Raw genomic sequence first — 20562 nt, forward strand, 5'->3', positions numbered from 1 at the left:
AAAACAGAAATACTGTCATGACCTAAGATCAGTATCTGCCTGGAAGGTAGGAAAGGCCTTTATATTTATACAGCACATTTCATTACATGTTGACTAAATGTGCTTGCCATGAAAGTGCACACAGCAACAAGTGACATTAGAATATATTAAAAACTAATGAGATAATCTAATAAATTCATGGGATGCCTCCAAGTGTATTTGATTTGTAATAAATGGGTAGAATCATGCAAAACCGCCAGTATGGTCCTATACAAACAGGTCTAAACCGTTTAATAACTTTAACACTAAGGCCTTCTAAACAACTTTATGTAAAGGTGTAACAATTTTTGACATTCATTAACTACCTATTCCCTTTTTATATACCACCCTCAACTTACAGTATCAACCTCATAGTGTCACGCTTGATCATAGACGTCTTAAGCATGAGAAACCTTTCATTTGTTTTTCTCTCTGACTGTGAACTTCTTAACCAGGGCAAAGGAAATAAAGGACGACATAAGAGGCAGAGACACCGCCTGGTAAATGTCCTTGAAGGGGTCCAAACTAAACCTGAACACTGAACTCGTCTTTTGCCCCAACTAAACCAAATAAAAACCAACTAACACAGCCATTAACATAACATTATGTGTGTGTAAATAACAGCTTTAGCACTTAAACTGTTTAAAAAAATCATAATAAACTAACATTTTTAAGATATAACAAGCAGAATTTTCATTTCATTGTAAACATGGTGTGGCTGGTAAAACTAAAAGCATGCATTTGTCATAACGTCCTTGTGCTTCTCATTATATTAATAACAGATTTGATAATAGTTTTATTTTGTAATCGCTTGGCATTGTCGTCTTCCAGCCATCGACACACATTATAAATTATGATGTGTAACAGTATCTTCCTCTAATTATTGTCACTTCTCTTTTATCTAAAGACAAGTGATGAGGACAAGCAAGAAGAAGAAGAAGAAGAAGAAGAGGAAGAGGAGTTTTATAACAGCGAAGAATACAATTATGAATACGAGGTAGGCAGCTGCTGCAATGAATGACTAATTCATGAACCGTGGGAAACTTCAGTTTTAAAGTGATGATCGATGACGTGGGGTTGTTACAGATTTGGAGCGCTGTCGTGGTGGGTGGCTTCTTGCTAACAGACCTGTCAGTTTTTTTTTTTAATAGCAGCGTACCATTTGTGCCCACGCTAAACACCGGAGAGAGTTGATTAATGACACACCCACTACCTGAATTAATCATTAAGAATAAATTAGTTTCTCATTACAGCTTACTGCATCTGCTCTGCACATCATCCGCTGGAGTCTCGGGAGGTTGGGAATGTTTAAAAGTTATAATGAATTTATTTTTTTTTCCCTTTTTTAAACAGGAAGAACTTTCCCCAAGTGACTCTTTAGTTTCTACGGAGAGGAAAGACAACAGACAGGTACATTTGCTTCATACAACATCTGTTTCAGCTGGATTGGGAATAAAATGTTTTGCAGCTCACCAAACGGATGAAATCCCTCTCCCAGTGGATGAAAAGGTGGAGGATTATTAATCGGTAGCCTAGATGATAACAAAAAGTAATTTACTGTTGCACGACTGCACTCTGATAGAAGGGAAGCAGAGGCAGCTGAGCTCAGTTATGAGGAATAATAACATGTGTATGCCGATTTGATCTTTTGTAGGAGGAACAATTACCCACACACAGTCCTGCTCAGTTAGAAACAATGGCGGGAGCCTCCAGTCATCCTCCAACATCCTCCACAGACAGACAAATAGATGCACAGGTGAAACTACACTCAATGTCTTGATTCATTTCTTAAAATTGTTCTCAACATTTTTTACATTGTTTCTTACATATTTTATATATAATAAACGTATATTAAACGCAACCAAGTACCAATAAAACAGGTCAAAATCCCTCATCCCAATCTATCCGCTGACATACACGGAATAAAGAAGTGTGTAGCGGTGTGTGTATATCATTTGTTTTTATTTCTCAATAACCCTTTAGATTTTTCCCCTAGGTTCTCTTGACAACCACACAGCCACTATCTCAACCCACGGGTGATATAGAAAAGGTAAGGTAAGGGTGGGGGGGGGGCAGCTGGACTTGTTGGAGTCATATAGAATTTCTAATCAACGCGGTGCTTCACTTTTGAGGCGCTATTGTCACTGTCACATTCTTATCTGTCCTCTATTGTTACGGCCAGGATGAAGTGTCACTTCCTACACCTCCCGTCACGACAGAAGAACCAGACCAGGTAGAGCTTTGGTTTGATTTGAAAGGCTTGAATCTTAACTGAATGTGTCTGAAGACCCCTTTGCATGCCTCGGAATGTGAATCTCTTTTATTAACACTAAACACAAGACACCTGAAAATGATGGACAAGTGCTGAAGAAATGAAGGATGGGCTTCACTTTCTCCCTGTCGTAATATATGTAATAACATTAAAAAAAAACATGCTTTAAGTAATAAGCACTTGGCATCATATTTCAAGAACTTTTCTTCTTTCTATTTCCTTTAAAAATTTCACCAGTGCAAACAAAGTGCACATGTTTGTATAAGGCGAATTTGAATAGAATGGGAATGGAAATATACCGTCATAGACATAACCGAAGCATGAGACAGGAGAGCATTTCTGAGCGGCATGCTTTTGGCATGATTTCTCTGTCTTGCCTGAATGGGAATGAGCAGAAATAGTGACCGAGTCTCTTCTGGAATGATTTACTGGCAAAGAAACGACTCCAGAGAGTTATACTTTTAATACTTTCTCTGTCTCATTTTTTTAAACAGGATGTCTCTTAAGTCCCAAGACACTCTGTGACTATAGGGTGTTAAGCATTCATAAGAAAGCACACACTACGTGGAGCGTGTGAATAAACTGTGAACTGTTTTGCTGGTGAGGAGCCCTGAACCTGACCAACGTTTCATGAGGAAGGACTTCTTTCCACACAGAGACCGCGTCACTCACCCAAACCTATGGCCACACCAAAGTTCATATCTTGCATGGGGGGCTTTTATTTTGAGTAGCGCTATAACGAAAATCAGGCACTGTTCAAATATATGAATTGTTTCCCCATGTCCAGTTTATTTTCATTCTTCACTTTGTTCAATGTAAACGCCAGTGTAGCCTCAACCTTATCTACAACTCCTAATTTATTTATTTAGACAAATATTTCTCTGTAACAAATAAGACATCGGATAAAACACAGACGTTGGTGCCAACAATTTCAATATATATCTCCTTTTGACAAGTTGTACTGACATTTTATTTATTAAAACTTGGAAATGTGTTGTGTTGTTACTTCACTAATGATATTATTCAGAATGTAGTGGTGCTATAATCACATCTGCAGCCAGGTCAAACATTCTTTTCACTGGTGAAATTTTTTCTCTTGTTATTACAATGTTTTGTCTGTGTTTAACCTCTCTGTGCATGTATCCTTCAGTAAAAAAAATATTGAAATAACTCTCTCAGCAAATTTGTGTCTTCCTTTCTTACATTTGAACCGTGAGCACACACATTACTACAGCTGGTTGACAGGAAGCATCACAATGATTGCGCTTGATTTGCTCATGAGAAGCTTTTGGGGGATTTCACAGGTGCCTCGATTCCAAATCAGGGTGAAGAAAAGCGCGCCTTGGCCCGACACCATGGTAAGAGTCCCCTGGTTTTGTAGAAAACAGATTGATATATATGATAAAGAAATGGCAGTAAAAAGCTTTTTTTTTATTTTAGGTGTTCATGCCAGGTGCCCCAGGTGGAAGAAGGCATTTCAAGGAGGCACAAAAAGTATGTTTTCCCGTCTTAAAAATTCAAATGTCCTACATTTCATCAAATAAAGTATGGAAATATAATTTCATGGTAACCATCCGTGGACCAATATGTGATTTCCCCTTCATTTTAATTTCAGCATCTGTCCTCTGGAGCTCAAGGTTACAACAGCTGGAATGTAAGTCTGTCATCAACTATTAAAAAATCTATATATTAATCCAAATTAGGATGTTGCGACTGATAAATACAATGGTTTGTGTTATAAAATGCGTTTCTCTAGCAAAAGAAGCAAGAAAACTCTGACCTCCAAACACATTCCAGGAGGCAGATGCAAGAGCGGAGGGAGAGGCAGCGACACATTGATACAGAAAGAGAGATTTATACAGAAACACAAGGAGGAGAGGAACCGACTGAAGTGGAGAAAGTGGAGGAGTGGGGAATGGAAAAAGAGAAAGAAGTACAGACGGATGGAATTGCAGAAACAGGCCCTGATCCTTTCTATGGGGAGGAGGAGTGGAGTGGAGACTACGACTGGGAGACAGAGGAGGACGTCGATCGAGAGAGAGGAGGAGAGGAGGAGGAGGACCTGGAGAGGGAGAGAGAGAGGGCAAGGGTGGAAATGGAGAGGGAGAGAGAGGAGCTGGAGAAAGAGAGGGAGGCCGAGTTGGAGCTGGAGAGGGAGAGGACAGAGCAGGAGGGTGAGAGAGACTTGGAGAGGGAGAGGCAGGAGTGGGAGAGGAGGAGGGTGGAGATGGAGAGGGGGAGAGAGGGGGGTTATGATGAAGAAACCGGACAGCCGTACCCTCCAGAGTACTTTCAGCTCAAGGTAAGGGCACAACGTTTTCAAAACACGCTCAACATTATGAAATACTCAACTTGTGTTTTGCACATTGGAAACTTTAATTATACAATGCCTCTAATGTACATTTCTTATGCAACAGGGACACCCAGGTGAGAATGGAACACCGGGACGAAAGGTGACTAACGATATTTTAAATAAAACTTTATTGAACATTGTCAACCTTGTAAAGCAAGACCAAATCAGAAACGTTACATTATGAAGAATTGAACATCATGTTCATTTCAGGTACTGTTATATTACAGTACTTAAGTGATTTTACCGAGCCAGTCTTAATCTCATTTAAAAGACGTAAAAATGTAAGTGTTGATTTAAAGCCAGGGTTTACTGAGTCTCTGATATCACCTCACTTATTATACTAGTTTAAATCATCACAGAGCAAGAATGACAGTCGCCACACGAAATGTGTCACCGGTCTATAAAAATATCATCGCCGCTCTCCCCACCTACCCACAATGCATCAGTGAATCACATCAGAGCTGAGGGGAGAACTTCTCTCCCGTCACGCCTGTCAGTGAAGCCATTTGAGTCCAGGCCTTTGATGTCACCCTCTGCTCTATTTCTGTGTGACTGGGAGACAGTAGATTAAAGCAGACATTAATAATTCCCCTTGTTGAACATGCTGACAATTCTTTTTTATTATTTATTGACGCTCATGAAGAACAATGTGCTGAGGTGCACTTTCTGAATGATATTTGCTCTTTTTGTCCACACTTTTTAGGGGGAAATTGGTGAAAAAGGACACAAGGTAAATACTCGTAATCTGTAATTGACATTGTTTTTAACTGTGAAAGCTGGTAGTTGTGCTTTTAATTAAAAGGAATGCCGGTGAAATATGTTATAGACGTGATGTGTTGTGGTTTCAGGGAGAGCCAGGCATTGGCCACAGAGGTCCAGAAGGCCAGGCTGGTCCTCCAGGACATAAGGTTCAAGAAAAAAGAAATACAAGCAATCTCTTCTTTATAACGTCCCTTCTGAATCAATTAATCCCCACAGTCTATTCCATCACATTCTCATTGATTGACTCTGCTTCTCGTCGCTGTTTTAATTTAGCAAATGTAATTGGCTCAGTGACTCACTCACTCATTTAAAATTGTGTGTTGAGCATGTAAATTGCTAAAGGAAATAACTGACTTTATTTGAAAACCATTATTCAAAATTAATAGAAGAACTGCATTTTTTTACATTACATGAAACAAGTGAACTTTAACTGTGTGCTTGTCTCCCAAACATTTAATTATTTTCTATCTTTCTCTCCTGTTTCCTCTTCCTCAGGGTGAACCAGGCGAGCCAGGGCCTCCGGGTGCTCAGGGCATCCAGGGTATTCTTGGTAACATGGGCCTTCAGGGCTCCTACGGACTTAGGGGTTCCCCGGGGGACCCAGGAGAGCCGGGCAGGGAGGTACATCATCAAATATCAACTAACAAGTTGCCATTTAGCTTGCTTCGGTGTGTAAAAAGTGAAGACGGCGAAATGTGAATGAATGCAGAAATGGACAGAGAAGGTTGTGCTTCTGGTGTTTAAAATAGAGACATAAGAGGTTTTGTGTGTTCATGACGCAGGGTGATCGGGGGAAAAGGGGGAAGAATGGATCGCCTGGAGCTCCTGGACCTCGAGGAGAAGGAGGACCTCACGTAAGAAAATACAAATAGATGCATGAGCTTTGCAAGCTTTTCTGACCAACTTAGCATCATACATAGTAAAGTTTTCCATGCGAAGTTTGAGTACAACTTTAATCATTCTTTGATATTAGGGACATGTTATCTGATCGTATGTCAACTGGAAATGATGTGTAATGATATTTTCCCTTTCTGCCACTGCATCTCTCTAATAAAGGGTCCTTCTGGTGTGTCTGGAGTCAAAGGAGAAAAGGTGCAAATACTGCATATATGATATTTGGGTAGAATTTATTTTTTACTTTGATTTGCCCACGAATCGAACGTAATATTGTGAGAACTTGATTTATGTTTCTAGCAGCAGCAGCATACTGTTCACGTTTGCATTTGTGCAGTGTTGATCATTCTTTATAACACTATTATGTATCCTCACCAGGGTACCAGTGCTCCTGGCGAGCCTGGTGCCAGAGGGTTGCTTGGCTTCCCCGGCAGAAGGGTGAGTTGAGCTCAGCCTATTCATCACAGACAAACCCTGTGACGGGGAACAACTCTTTGAAACATGTTTAATATATGTTTAGCTCCGTTTATGTAATGTAAACTATCACACACTGACTTTGTTCACCAGTTTGTGTGACAGCTTATCCAATCTTTCCCCGGTTTATACCTTTTAAGACATACCGTATTTACTCCTTTCTTTTCTTTCCAGGGTGAAAAAGGCACTCTAGGCATTAAAGGAGCTCCTGGGTATTTAGTAAGCAACTTTTCAAAACCATACAACTGAGTATAAAATTTCATTTAAGGCTATTAGAGTTTCACTTTTGTACAAAATCCTTTTATTTGATCCTTTTTCACTAGGGTCCAAAGGGCTGGCATGGCAACAAAGGTGAAAAGGTGAGCTGTTATTTGACATGATTTGTCAAAATTGAGTTTGAATGATGCTCTTTCTACCAAGAGACCCATAGTGCAAAGCCGCCCTGTTGGCAGCAGGGAGGATAGGTGATAGATGTTTGGATGAAGCAGGCAACATACATCCTTTGATACATTCATGCGGTTTTTCTGACCTCTTTCAGTGTGTTCTTCCAAAGGACTGCTACTAGTAACTTGATGTTTTTCTATTTATAGTGCAGTTTCTGTAAAACTCTCTACACTATGGTGTACATACTGGTGCTGCAACTTTTGAGATGGTCAATGTACTTCTTGACCTCTTGTACTTAATATTTACACCTGACTGGCTGTTGTGGTTTATTTGCATCAGCAGTGAAGAGGCCAACGTTGACATTTGCATATTTAGATCCTCGTTCACACATTTCATTTCTAAGATAACCACTAAACTGTGGTCATGTTTTGTACAACAACCGATTCACGACATTTGGTCAAAGGTGGATCACATTGGACTGAAAGCTATTATATTGTGAAGGGATTTAATGTGTGGGCTCAGCATTTTTCCTGTTACGACACCCCGAACAGGAATAACTATGAAGCAATATATGTATGACATTCGGAATTGAAATCGTATATGTGTGGGAATTTAAAAAATCTTTCTTTGCAGGGTGATCATGGGTTACCTGGAGTCAGAGGAGAAAGGGTATGATGATTTCTATGCTTCTTTGTGTCATATAAGTTTAAACAAGAAGTACACCATATTCATGGCTCCATATATATCCATTGCAAAACACATTACTTGCTTTATCGTTTATTGCAGATTACATTTATTTGCAGCTGTGTTTCACAATGTAATCACTTCCTACAGGGGAGTTTGCTTCAAATCCAAGGACCCCGTGGATTTAAAGGTTCCAAAGGACAGGCTGTGAGATCATCTATTATATTAACACAAATGAACACATTTCAATGCAACTTTATTTGTTCTTACAAAGGCAATCGTACTCCTTTCGCCACCCAGCTCAACAAATATACACACAATAAATAAGAGAAGAAGAAAAAAAACGACCTTAATGACAAAGCTAAATCAATCAAATGCTGCACACTGAAAGTAATTAGTAGGAAATGCTTTTAATAAACGTCCAAACATATCTAAAGCGCTCATAAAGTAAACGCATAGAAAGACCAATGAAGTATTGAGTGGATGTTTTGTTTCAGAGTGAGCGAGGCCCACCAGGTTTTGATGGAGATAAAGGAGAAAAGGGCGAGGATGGTCCTCCTGGAGTCAAGGTAATAAATCCTGATGTAAACATTTAAAAACCACAAAGAAGAAGAAAACTTTCCAGAAGATATTTAGAGCACGGAAATGTGACGTCAACAGTAATGTTATACTGGTCATCATAGAGTCTCCGACCGACAATTATCAGTTTGCTTCATACTTTGATTTATAATGAATGGCACTGCAACAAATACATAATAATGGAAAGTATTTTAAATGTTTTTTCAAAGGGCATAAAGGGTGATGCAGGCACTAAGGGGGCATTGGGGCGCTTTGGACCACGAGGACCAGTAGGCCAGAAGGTAAATAACGGTTCATTTTAATATCTTCACACTGCAACAACACCAGTTGAACTATTCAACACTTTTATGTTAGTACTGTGTGTGAAATGCTCTTCTTCTCCTACAGGGAGATCCAGGAGAGCCAGGACTTCATGGAGTGATGGTAGAGCTACAGTACAAACACAAGCAAACACACATTCAGTAATTGTAAATTGAACCAAAATTCAGTTCAAACTTCAGGGAATCACACACAGTAAAAACACACAATTTGATTTAAGGGTCGCAATGGAGATCACGGAGATGATGGGGCCAAGGGGGACACAGGAGACAAAGGACTGCTGGGCGAGAAGGGCAAACAGGTACATTGAAAAACAATATACAACCAATCAGGATCCTTTAGATTTTTAAAGAATCAACCTTTTCTTATTCCCAGGGTGATCCAGGAGTACCAGGCTTACCAGGAGACAATGGGGAGAACGGAGAAAAGGTGGAAGCAGTTATCATTTGTCACAGTTTTCCCACAAATTGTTTGTTTTCTCTCCACCTCAGTTCCGTATGAATCTCTTGTTGAGTTTCGGGTTCTCTGATATCACTATCTCTTGTTGTATTCCTTTCACCTGCTATTCAAGGGCTTCAGAGGTTTACCTGGACTCACTGGGAATGCAGGCCTGGATGGAGAAAAGGTTCGGCCTAAATTAGCATACTAGACCAAAGTTACACGTTATATAACAATGTCATGTGAAGAAGTTCTGCCGGTAATCTACATCACCTTGTCTTTGCAAAACAGGGCGATATGGGGTTCCATGGAATCCCTGGTGTAGCTGGGCTGAATGGACTCACGGGGCGCAAGGTAAACACTCACGTGTTTCTCTTTTCCCCAAATGTATACAAACTCACAATGCTCACCGTGTGAAATCACTTCAGGGCGATAAGGGACAGGGAGGCATCAATGGTGTTGATGGTGCTCCAGGAGTGAAAGGACACAAGGTAAGTAAATTAACATCAACATCACCGGTCATTATCCATCTCATTTTACTGATTATCTGCTTGTCACAGTTGTATATTGTTAAAATATTGTGTTTTTATCTTCCCCTGTACACAAAAGACGTCTCAGTGTGTTAATGCACTTCTTTGCTCCATGCAGGGTGAATCCGGCTTCTCGGGTTTTCCAGGGTTTAAGGGGTCTTTAGGGAATCCAGGAAGGGATGGAGATGAGGGACCACCAGCACCGCCAGGACCCCGAGGGAGCACAGGACCTAAGGTACCGTATTCCTACTCCCTCAGTGTATTTAGGAAACACGATAGTGACTTGTATATTTTGAACTGCATTAATAATGCTTTATTGTGCTGAAAAATTCAAAGAAAAATGGAGGAAAAACATGGGCTTGTTATCAACGTCATAGATTATTAATGACCTCATTATACCAGGTTATCAAGCTGTTCTCTTGATCACAACTTCACTACATCATTTTCTCAAGATAACAAATTGATAATAGTTCTCTCTAATCGACCGTTAATCTCTGTCGGTGTCCGATCACATTTCCTATCTTAAAATAATGGCGTACTTAAATTATGTAATTTATGAAAGCACAGTTTGATTTGAGAAGAAAATAACTTTTCAAACGCAGGTAAACCCAGTATATGCATCCTAACTACCGCTAACTAACTACATTTCATGAGGATTCAGGGTCTGAATCGGCTTTTAGGATACAATAAAATCAGTTTGGATGCCAGTTCAATGCCCTCGTATGAACTTATCTGTGAGAATAAATGTATTTATGAGTATCTACTTGCTTAAATATCAATAGTCCTGTATTTATTTGTTAATGCTTGTATGAGACAGAGCAGGTACTTGTGCACAAACACAGCCATCAAACTTTATATTTTTGTCCAAAAAAGTTACAAGAGGAGACTTGAATGTGACAGACCACAATGGACAGGAGGATGAGCTGAGCTTGATTACAGTCATCACCATGTCTGTGTCTTGTTCAGAGAGACTAGCCGACACACATACGTACACATACGTAGAGGTCTATTTCCGTCTGCAGCTTTCAAGTAATATCTTCCTCAATTAGGTTCCTTTCAGCTACAATTAGCAGACTTTCAGCGTTGGCAGAGAGCTGGAAACATATAATGAGGATATGCAAAGGATGTAGCTAATTGGTCTGTCTTTCATAACGCTCAGCAGGTTTTTTCTTTTAAATAATCTTAAAACTCACAAAGTGTTTTCTCTGCACACACTTTGATTTTTGTCAAACAGGGGGACAAGGGCAGAAGGGGCCGATCGAAGCAATGTCAGAGGGGAGGACCCGGGATTCCAGGACTAAGAGGAGAGAGTGTGAGAGTCTTACATGAACATTGATTACGGTGATGTAAACTACAATCTCCGTTCGCAGGACTTTTTATGTTTCCTTGTTCACAAAGTCAGGACTGAATTAAGAAAGCTTTTAGATTTTCAACACGACTTTTGCATCAGTTTGTTGACACGTGGTGTTTCTGCTGAGTGCAAGATATCCTAAACATCAGAGAGTCTTGTGTGACTGTGTTCTCACTTGGCTGTTTGTATTTACGCTACAATATGACATGAATGTGGTATTAATCTTGATTATAGATGCTGATTATAGATAATGATTGATTATAGATTATAGATGGTTGTTAGATTATAGATGGTTGTTAGCAGGGTCGGACTCTATACTCGTTTTAGTTGTTTTGTTCAAATTAAAATGCTTTGTACAAATAATTATAGCTTTAAAATATAATTAAGCTCATACATTTGTGAATGTGTTTTTTGCTGTAGGGCAAAATGGGTATTGAAGGAGGAAAAGGGGAGAAGGGGGAGCCTGGACTCTCAGTACGTGTTTAACACAATCACAAACACAAATACACACCTTTTAAAATACATACTGTACATATACAGAGTTAGATAAATGGATTCACTTACTTTGAATTTTGTCATTCTCTGTGCCAAGGCTGAAGAAGTGAAGGAGCTAGTCACCCAGGAGGTGGTTGAAAAGTGTGGTAAGATGTGTGTGTGTGTGTGTGTTTTGTGTGTGTGTTGTGTGTTGTGTGTGTAGGGAGGGGGGGGGGGGGGGCACGTTATTCACTTGTACATTTTGAACCCTCTATGTGTGCTTGTACTTTTCTGTACATTTGTCCAAGAGTGAACATTCGCGTGCCTCTAGACAGGCCACATATTGTGTGTGTGTGTGTGTGTGTGTGTGTGTGTGTGGTTGGTTGTTGTGGAGCTCCCGTGGCAGCAGCATGGCACCCATGTGTGTTTTGCCATCTGTTATGTTCTCTCACAGGAACACACACCATGGTGCTAGCAACAGCAGAGCCATTCACAAACACGAGACTGCCATTAGGAATCCACTACACACTTACGGGACACTTAAAGGACAATTCTGTGTATTGTCAACCTTTTCCACTGAAGACATTTTGACATTGTAGATACATGAGTTTCCCTGTTTGCTTTTCAAACACATAATTTCAGCAGAGAATATCCCCGCAATAACTAGTCTACGTGTTAGCTAAATGGCTGATTTATGTCCCTAAACTTTACCACTGAATACTCTAAAAGTATGTTGATTTATAGTAAAAGCATTATTAAAGCAGCATCATTATTTGGTTTTCATGATTGTGTGTATCATGTTTGTATCATTACAGGGTTGGAATACAAGTTCATGGTAAAGTCTGTGGATCCAGATGGAACAACGGCAGCGATTGAGAATAAAAAGTTGCCAGATGACGTCGTGATATCCCTCAACCGTGACCTCCATGAAGGAGGAATGGAGGAAGAAGTGGAAGAATATGGAGACAAACTGGAAGAAAGCTTTCGTCCTGCTCCTGTGATCCTACCAAACCGCACTGGTAATAACAATCTTCTCCATGTTACACATCGAAAACAAGTAGCTGTCCAAGCCCATGGGCCAAACACACAGATGCCTGGGATGTCATCGTTTTCGAATGTACTCAGTTGTCCCAACAGATTTATAGAGTATGACCGAGTGTGTGTCACAGCTAAATGATTACATGTGTCATAATTATGTGTAACAGCTGTGGTTTTTTCTACTGTGTTTGTGGGGATTTTGAATCAGTAATAATGTCCTCTGAGGTGTTTGGAGAAAGAAAATATTGGGACACGATTATCACCAAATCATCACCTCCATCTCCTCTATTGTTACTTATTGTAAGAAACCTCAGAGCATATTATCACGCTTCTATTATGGTCATTCACAGGAATAAAGAGGTCGGATTCAACACCGAGTTAAATGATAATGTAGCCTGAATCATGTTGCTATGGTTACCTTCCGTGGATACAAAAATGTACCAAGTAAAGAAATGTTTTTAAAGCTAAGCTAAGGGTGCTGTAGTGTAAGCCCTTTGGGGTTTGTGGCAAGATTTTTTTCCATGTTTGGTGGATTGGTGTCACAGTCTAATGTGCTATATTCTGCAACAATGCTTTGGAGATTACCTCAACTACATTTTGCATGAAATGGTCGAAAACGATCAAGTTGAAAGTTACTACTGTATGCCAAGTTGAGCATAGAGATCCGACGAACGCGTTAATTCTTGTTAACGTACAATCTGCTTAATAGTGAAACTAACTACCCGCTCTAAATCACTCTGTCAACTATCAAACAAAGGCAGAAATGGTTCAACAAAAAAGTACTCAGCTCTTAGAGTGCTGCTGTCACTGAGGCCATGAACATCAAGACGAAGGTCAACATGACTGAGGCTCAGCGGTGGAGCGGGTCATTCTTAAATCAGAAGATCGGCGGTTCGATCCCTGGCTCCATTGATGTGTCCTCGAGCAAGGATTAGCCCAAATTGCTCCCGAATGCTGTAGCTTTCGATGTATTTTCAGTGTAGTTATGATGGGCAGGTGGCCACTTGCGTGGCAGCCCCTTCCATCAGTGTATGACTGAGTGTGAGCGGATGAATGACATGTAGTGTAAAAGCGGTAGGAAGACTAGAAATGTGCCGCACAAGTCCATTTACCATTTGCCTTGTACCAAGTAATGACACAATATTCCATGAAGCTCAAAGCGAACACAGCCCCGAGATAATAATAGATCCGTGCAACCCAATTTATTTTAATTCTTGCTTCAGGAAAACATAACCAGAGAACTAATCAAAGAGTGAGTCTTTTATTGCCCATTGTCAACGTCAGCATGTTATTCATGAATTACAATCATTCGATTTAAAACAGTGACAATTAGGTCCTTCGTTATACAAGAAAGCTCAGTGGGCCACATTTCAATATTTACTCTTTAATTTGGAGACTTCAAAGGAATTTAATAACAATGTTCACATCTACCGGCCTCTGCGTTGCATTTAACCTCCTGTTGTTACCAAAAAATCTGTTGTATTAACCAGTGTTTCTTACGCACATAATTTATATTAACAAATCCTCATTTTAACAGCATTTTAACATTTTCTGCTTGCTCTACAAAACAGACAAACACAGTTCCTATGCCCTTAACACTGCACGGCAGAATTTGATACATCATATATAGTTCAGTCAAATTAATTAAGCATTAGTTCAGGAAAATAACTAACTGGCTCATTTACCAGCTGTGTGGCTATACGCTGATTCGCTCAACCCAACCGTTTGCTGCTGCAGCGTCTTTATTTGCTATTTGCTTCATTTGTCAAACTTGTCATTGATGTTCAGATTCTCTTGAGGGAGGGACTGCAGACTGGGGACAGAGGAAGAAAAGAGGGGTGTTTGGAACAAACACTGCTGGTGAGTGGCCAAGATAACTGATTTTATTCTTTAATCTAATTTACTTGCTCTGTGTTTGTTTCTCTTCAAATTTTCACAATCTATTAGTAACTATGGGTAATGAGTTGCTTGAAATCCCTAAATGCACAAAGTTTGGGAGAATATGAGTAGAACGTATATAAAACTGCCATGAATGTTTGACAGCTGATGCTGGATTTCATGAGGTGCTTCTTCTGCAGCGAAAACTGAATAATAGGGTTTTACACAAAACCTTGTGTGAAAAGACAGCAATACATTGATAGCATACAGCAAGTCAGTTCACAGTTACTTATTCATATTAAAGGAATGATCTGATGTTTTGGGAAGTTCACTTATTCGCTGTCTCTTGAGAGTTCAATGAGAAGATCAATATCAGTTTAGTCTCTGAGTTCACTACAGAGATGTTGGAGATGGTGGGTGCTAGGCCTACCTTAGCACAAATACTGGAATCACAGGAAACCAGTATCAAGTATCCCTTTTACAGAAGCACTTGTCTCAATGGTACTGCAGGTTTTTTATCATCTAATTTGTGAAATCTTGTCAGACGTACTCTCATATCTCCTCTTTTTAATCATACCTGCACCAGGCATTTTGCACACTAGTGTCCCCAAGTGGTCTCTACACATATTTTTTTCAGAGTGTGAAAGACTTCATCACGCAGGAATAATGTAGTCGGTGATCCCACTCGTCGAACATACTGAAACTTTTCCTACATTTTTGCTGCATATCCACAAATCTGACATAAGGGGGGGAAATAGTGAATGTACAGCATCTCAGTTTGTTTGGTGTTGTTGTTAACCTTTTCATTTTTCACCTCCACATGCAACGTCAGCAGCAGACCGCTGCCTGGAGCCGATGTCAGAGGGGGCCTGTTCAGAATATGTTCTGCTCTGGTACTTCCACCCTCGCTCAGGGGAATGCAGGCCGTTTGTGTACGGGGGCTGTGGTGGCAACAGAAACCAATTCTCCTCAAGACAAGAGTGCCAGAGTTGGTGTGGGATGGAGAGGAGAGGTAGGAACCAGACAGATGAAATATAGCCTACATTTCAACAATGTCAGATAAGTTAAAAAAAATAAAAATGGCGACATTACGACAGTACAATATTCTGGTACCCTTTTAATCGTAGTAAAACAATGTATTTACACTTCTACAGGTACTGAGCCCTGGGGAGGAAACTAGCAACCCACATGGAGAACATCATTTTTGTACATAACTGTGTAAAATGTTATAATTTTGTGTTTAGTTTTAGGATTTATTTATATATTTCAACAGATCTTGATTTGTTTTATGGACAAATTGTGTTGAAATTCAAAATGTGAATTTTTTTCATTTTTATACATGTTTCTGAAATAGACTGACTTTAAGACTGAGTGTCGAAAGTGATCAATATTTTACACTACTGAAAAATTAAATCTATCTCTTTTTGTGTGTGTCTGTGTCGTGCTCGTCTCATCTCTCTCTCTATGTAACACTCAGTCACCTTTCTTATGTTTTGTCGATTGAACCTGCATCCTGTGTGGGGAGAAAAAGAAGAAGCTGGTGGCTGATGGCCTGCTGCCACTTTCATCACTACATATGTTCCTTTGGCAGGGGGTGTTATGGGTCAGGCTGGGAGCCTGATGAGCGACCAACAGGAGCCCAGTGAGGGAGTTCACATAGGGACCGTTTTAAAAGACTTTCTCATCAGACCAACGCAGCAGTAGCAGGGGATTCCTGCGTGGGTGTTGACGTGGGGGCAGCACACATTCACGTTTTTTTTCTGGCAGTGTGACATGTGAAAATACACGACACAACTCGGATTCTCAGTGTGTCATTGGTTGACGTTTTAAAGACGATACCTTAGCGTTAGGCGTATGTGCAACATGCTGCACCAGCTCCACCACCAGGTCTCTTAAACTGAAGTCAAGTCCTCAAAAGGCATAGCTCACAGAAAATAGAGAATATTTAAAACAGAAGTTCCATTCGCCTTAAAGTGACAACAAGCTTCCGGAGGCTTTCTGTGTATTGGTCACGATTCTGCACTATATTATACTCCCACATGCGAAAATGCTTCATAGATCTGCAAGATGTGGTTTCGTAATCCACAGTGACAGGTTGTTCTTGCTAAACCGCACCCCCTGCCAACCACAACTACTCAAACGCTAAGATAGAAGCCACACTGCAAAAAAATAATGATAATTTTAGCTTTCAGATCATTTGCAAATGTCTTTATATACTTTTTAAAGTTAATATAGATATACTTCTGCTTAAAATCTCACTTGTTTCCAAAGCAAATATGATATTAAATAATTATTTAATAATTGTTCACAGTTATTTTTGCTTGCTAGTTGGCTTCTTCCCTGGCTTAATTGGCCCATTGCTACATTGGCGTTTTATGGATAAGCGTGAAACTCTTGAATAAAGTTTTGAACATTTCATATTCATGTAGGTTTAGACAACTTTAGCTCCATCAAGAAAGAATTCTCTACTTGTTAGAAATAAGACTTAATACCAAACTAGAAAAATGTGGTCAATACCCCTTCACATTTAAGCAGAGCAAAATTCTAAACATATCCTATGTCAAGTGACTAACAACACAATCCAGCATAGTAATGAAAGTGGGATTTTTTCCATTGAAGTTGAAGAGGAGCAATTAATTCCATTTCAAAGATCAATTGCAGTGTGCAAGCAAGAGTGGGAGGACATCTTATGGCACAGTGTGTCACAGATTGTGATAACTCCTGCGGTCGAGACTTATAGTCATATTAATCCTACAATGAAGTTGCTCATTAGAGCTTGACCCAACACTGTTTGATCCTCTGCCACATTGGTTTTGACATGCGACAATGTGTCACTGCAGGTTCCCATGGGGTGTGTTGTGTGAACACTCCCGAGTTTTAATTAAAACACAGTGTTCTCTGGATCTCTGGTTTCACTCTTCTTTTGAAATGAAATAGCCATATATACAGCATGCAAATCATGCATACTGTGAAAGCCTTGGTGAATATTGAACCTGTTATACATGTCACATGTATACTGAAAGAGGTGACAATGTAGCTTTTCTGTTTCAATGCCATGTTTGAAGTGCTATGCATGAATTATTCATATCAAGAGCATTATGACAATAAAAGGCATTTTGATTTTGTTAAACAGAAAAGAAGATATGTACATTGTAGCATATGGAAAGGTGGTTAAAACAAGTGATACCACGGTCTAATGAGCCACATTTTAAACTAGGCTATAAGCTGTAACTAATGACTTTATTAATGGTTAATACCTTATTTACCAATGCCTTTTATCAGTCATTAATAGAGACACGTTTGGGTTGTTTCAGGTTGTGAAAAATCTCATTGACTGTTCTATATTCTCCTTCAGCATGACACTGTCTTTGTCTTTTTTTAGCTAATTCTTTATCATCACTCCTTCATGGCCCATTTACTATATACTTAAAACATTTAAAACTACAGACTTTAGATTGTTTATTAGACATTGAGTTGTCCATGGGCATGTACTGACTGAAAATGTATTATTTACTGCAGACTTGATTGTTATTAAAAAGTGATAAACTTGCTAAAAAAAGAAAAGGCAAAGCCTTTCTGGAGAGGATAAACACCAGCCAAGTGCAATCAATGCAGTAGTTATTAACTTATCAACCCATAATGAAGGGTGTCTAGTTAAAAAGTGTTACCAAATTGGGCTGCAAGTGTTGATTTTAATTGTTGATTAATCTGCTGATTACTCCCTTCACTGATTGTTTTTCAATGAATTGTCAGGAAATAATGAAAAGAGTACATTGTAAAAACCCACAGCTTAAGATGATGTATTCAAATAGCTTGTTTTGTCCAACCATGATTGAAAAAATATATATATATTAAATGTACTATCATATATGACATAGGAAATGATCAAACCCTAATGTTTGAAAAGGTTGGAAACAGAACATGTTTGACATTTTATATTTTAAAATGTCAAAAAAACTATGTAATGCTTATCGGAGTAGTAGCTGACTGATCAATTCAATTTTGTGTCAACATGTAGCCTTTAAGAGGAGACCTTTTCTAATCACTGTGTGTGCAAATACATGTCACAATAAATCATTAAACAATGTAGAGAAAGGAAATTCTAAGGAAACTTTAGTATGACACTGGGTAAAACGAAGATTAGAATTCTTCTGTTTTCTGTTTTACATGGTTTATGTTTAATAAGGTGTTGCCTGAATGGTGGAGCTGTCCATGGTTCTGAATAGGAGCTGTCCATGGTTCTGAATAGGAGCTGTCCATGGTAAAGGTTAGGCGCCTTCCGGTTCTTAACAATGGAGCTGTCCATTGTTGAGCCGTATACGTTATCTCTACGTCACAACTCTGCATTTTAAATATGGTAACCTCAGTTCAGTGGTTGCAAAAAGCATGGCGACGGCCGTAATTCAAGATGGCGACGGCGAAATCTTCGAATTTGACGCTTCAATACGTCAGTCCACAAACCAATGGGTGACGTCACGTCAGTCTATGGTTCGGAATTATGGAACTGTGCTTGGTTTTATTGGAAGCTGTCTGTGGCCCTGATCAATCTTTGTCTTTTTTTTAAAAAATGTCTTTAATTGGCCAACAAAGTGTTAATTTGAGGTTTACTGCTTCATCATGTGAAGGGTAAAACAGACACACACAAAGTCTCAGACTTCATGAAAGATAAAACAAAGTTTGTCTTCGTGACAATGGTCGTGATGTCTGCTCACTGACGTGAAGTCATATTTACTAACTTTTTATTTTTTTTTATTTACCGCTACATCACTGCATCACAACCAATGGGCTACTTCAGAGCAAACCAAAATGTCATCGGGATGACGTTGTTGCTGGCGTAGGGCTGCAGTTTGATGGCTCCTACTAAATGAATGCAGTGGGAATGGACGAGCAATACACGCTGCTGGTCAGACAGTGCGCACTGCTGACCTCCGCACACGTTATCAGTGCATCAGGATTTCTTATCACATTTTAGCTTCAGAGGATTTCTGCCTGATTGTTTTTTCTTTGCAGGGATACGTGTTGGCTGATCCTTCTTACTGCATTCTTTATTGTAGGACACGAGTGGTAAGTTTTACGAAAATTATTACTTACATGTTTGTGCTTAAACCATTGCCCTGTGGTCCAAAATAGACATGAAATGTTCTTGTGCAAAGGCTTAAACACTTTGCTGAAGACACAGGCTGAACTTGCTCAGAACTATCGCTCTTGAAACAAAATCGTATCCCATTTTTACCCTATTTTCTCTAAAACACTATTTTTAATGAGAGAAGGGAGATATAAAAGTATTATGGAGACCATTTTGATAAATTTCAATGTAAGTTAGCCTACTATATTTAGTTATTGTGAGAGCAGTGTTAAGACTGATTACACCCTATTTTGAGAATCCCTTCATTCTCACCCCGTTTCTGTTACTTACTTTTAGATTAATACACGTGGGACTGTAAAAATAAAATAGCTTGTGGACACTGAGATGCTGTAAAGATGTTAAAAACAGAAATAAAATGGCATAAAGTCAACATTTTTCTTCCCTGTCCCTCTTCCCCTGTGTTGGTCCCAGAGGGCACAGCATGCTATCGTCCCTGAAGACCCTGCTGCTGCTCTTGGTCCTGTGCACGCCGACCTCCAGTCTGTGCCTGCGCCTCTACCAAACGCGCGACGACCTCGTGTGCGACGACCAGACGGCAGTCGGGGTCCCGAGCGACGTGGACGGCTGGGGGTCCCTCCTGCAGTCCGCGGAGTATCTCTCCTCCTCTTCCACTTCTTCTGCCGAATCCAGTCGGGAAAAAAGGACTTCAAGTCCCGCAAACTACCGCTTCATGAGCCGGACGAAGCTTAGAGGGCAGATGCTCCGCAACAACAGCAAAGGGCACCGGCGGAGCAGGCTGACCCTGTCCCTCGACGTCCCGACCAACATCATGAACGTCCTCTTTGATGTCGCTAAGGCCAAAAACCTGCGAGCCAAGGCGGCCGAGAACGCGCGCATGCTGGCTCACATTGGACGGAGAAAGTGAACATGTTGGACAACTTAGATTTCACAGCCACGACCAGTGTTGGCCTCCTCGTTACTCAAATGTAATGAATTACTTCGTATTGACTTTTGCATTAGGCTGTTGGT

At 39.9% G+C, this 20562-nt stretch overlaps 2 protein-coding genes across 2 annotated transcripts in view; both read left to right on the forward strand.

Annotated features, from left to right (window-relative positions):
* col7a1l (collagen type VII alpha 1-like) overlaps nucleotides 1-15698 on the forward strand; it is a 49956-nt gene extending 34258 nt beyond the window's left edge. The window contains exons 73-108 of the mRNA XM_079184125.1: nucleotides 474-518; nucleotides 926-1015; nucleotides 1372-1428; nucleotides 1673-1774; nucleotides 2201-2251; nucleotides 3595-3648; nucleotides 3731-3784; nucleotides 3906-3944; nucleotides 4047-4592; nucleotides 4708-4743; nucleotides 5347-5373; nucleotides 5492-5551; nucleotides 5901-6026; nucleotides 6188-6259; nucleotides 6462-6497; nucleotides 6678-6737; nucleotides 6948-6992; nucleotides 7097-7132; nucleotides 7791-7826; nucleotides 7992-8048; nucleotides 8339-8410; nucleotides 8630-8701; nucleotides 8808-8843; nucleotides 8959-9039; nucleotides 9114-9167; nucleotides 9310-9363; nucleotides 9468-9530; nucleotides 9605-9667; nucleotides 9825-9941; nucleotides 10941-11018; nucleotides 11478-11531; nucleotides 11650-11698; nucleotides 12347-12550; nucleotides 14358-14429; nucleotides 15280-15459; nucleotides 15602-15698. Coding sequence (XP_079040251.1) covers nucleotides 474-518; nucleotides 926-1015; nucleotides 1372-1428; nucleotides 1673-1774; nucleotides 2201-2251; nucleotides 3595-3648; nucleotides 3731-3784; nucleotides 3906-3944; nucleotides 4047-4592; nucleotides 4708-4743; nucleotides 5347-5373; nucleotides 5492-5551; nucleotides 5901-6026; nucleotides 6188-6259; nucleotides 6462-6497; nucleotides 6678-6737; nucleotides 6948-6992; nucleotides 7097-7132; nucleotides 7791-7826; nucleotides 7992-8048; nucleotides 8339-8410; nucleotides 8630-8701; nucleotides 8808-8843; nucleotides 8959-9039; nucleotides 9114-9167; nucleotides 9310-9363; nucleotides 9468-9530; nucleotides 9605-9667; nucleotides 9825-9941; nucleotides 10941-11018; nucleotides 11478-11531; nucleotides 11650-11698; nucleotides 12347-12550; nucleotides 14358-14429; nucleotides 15280-15459; nucleotides 15602-15627 — 2904 coding nt within the window. The 3' untranslated portion in view covers nucleotides 15628-15698. The remainder of the gene's footprint in view (nucleotides 1-473; nucleotides 519-925; nucleotides 1016-1371; nucleotides 1429-1672; nucleotides 1775-2200; nucleotides 2252-3594; nucleotides 3649-3730; nucleotides 3785-3905; nucleotides 3945-4046; nucleotides 4593-4707; nucleotides 4744-5346; nucleotides 5374-5491; nucleotides 5552-5900; nucleotides 6027-6187; nucleotides 6260-6461; nucleotides 6498-6677; nucleotides 6738-6947; nucleotides 6993-7096; nucleotides 7133-7790; nucleotides 7827-7991; nucleotides 8049-8338; nucleotides 8411-8629; nucleotides 8702-8807; nucleotides 8844-8958; nucleotides 9040-9113; nucleotides 9168-9309; nucleotides 9364-9467; nucleotides 9531-9604; nucleotides 9668-9824; nucleotides 9942-10940; nucleotides 11019-11477; nucleotides 11532-11649; nucleotides 11699-12346; nucleotides 12551-14357; nucleotides 14430-15279; nucleotides 15460-15601) is intronic.
* Nucleotides 15699-20014: 4316 nt separating this feature from the next.
* ucn3l (urocortin 3, like) lies at nucleotides 20015-20458 on the forward strand (the record flags this gene model as incomplete). Its single annotated transcript, XM_079184126.1, has 1 exon — nucleotides 20015-20458. One exon carries the CDS (start codon nucleotides 20015-20017, stop codon nucleotides 20456-20458), a length of 444 nt encoding a protein of 147 aa, XP_079040252.1.
* Between the last annotated feature and the right edge of the window lie 104 nt (nucleotides 20459-20562).

The sequence above is a fragment of the Pholis gunnellus genome (assembly GCF_910591455.1).
Source record: "Pholis gunnellus genome assembly, chromosome: 22".
Classification (NCBI taxonomy): domain Eukaryota; kingdom Metazoa; phylum Chordata; class Actinopteri; order Perciformes; family Pholidae; genus Pholis; species Pholis gunnellus.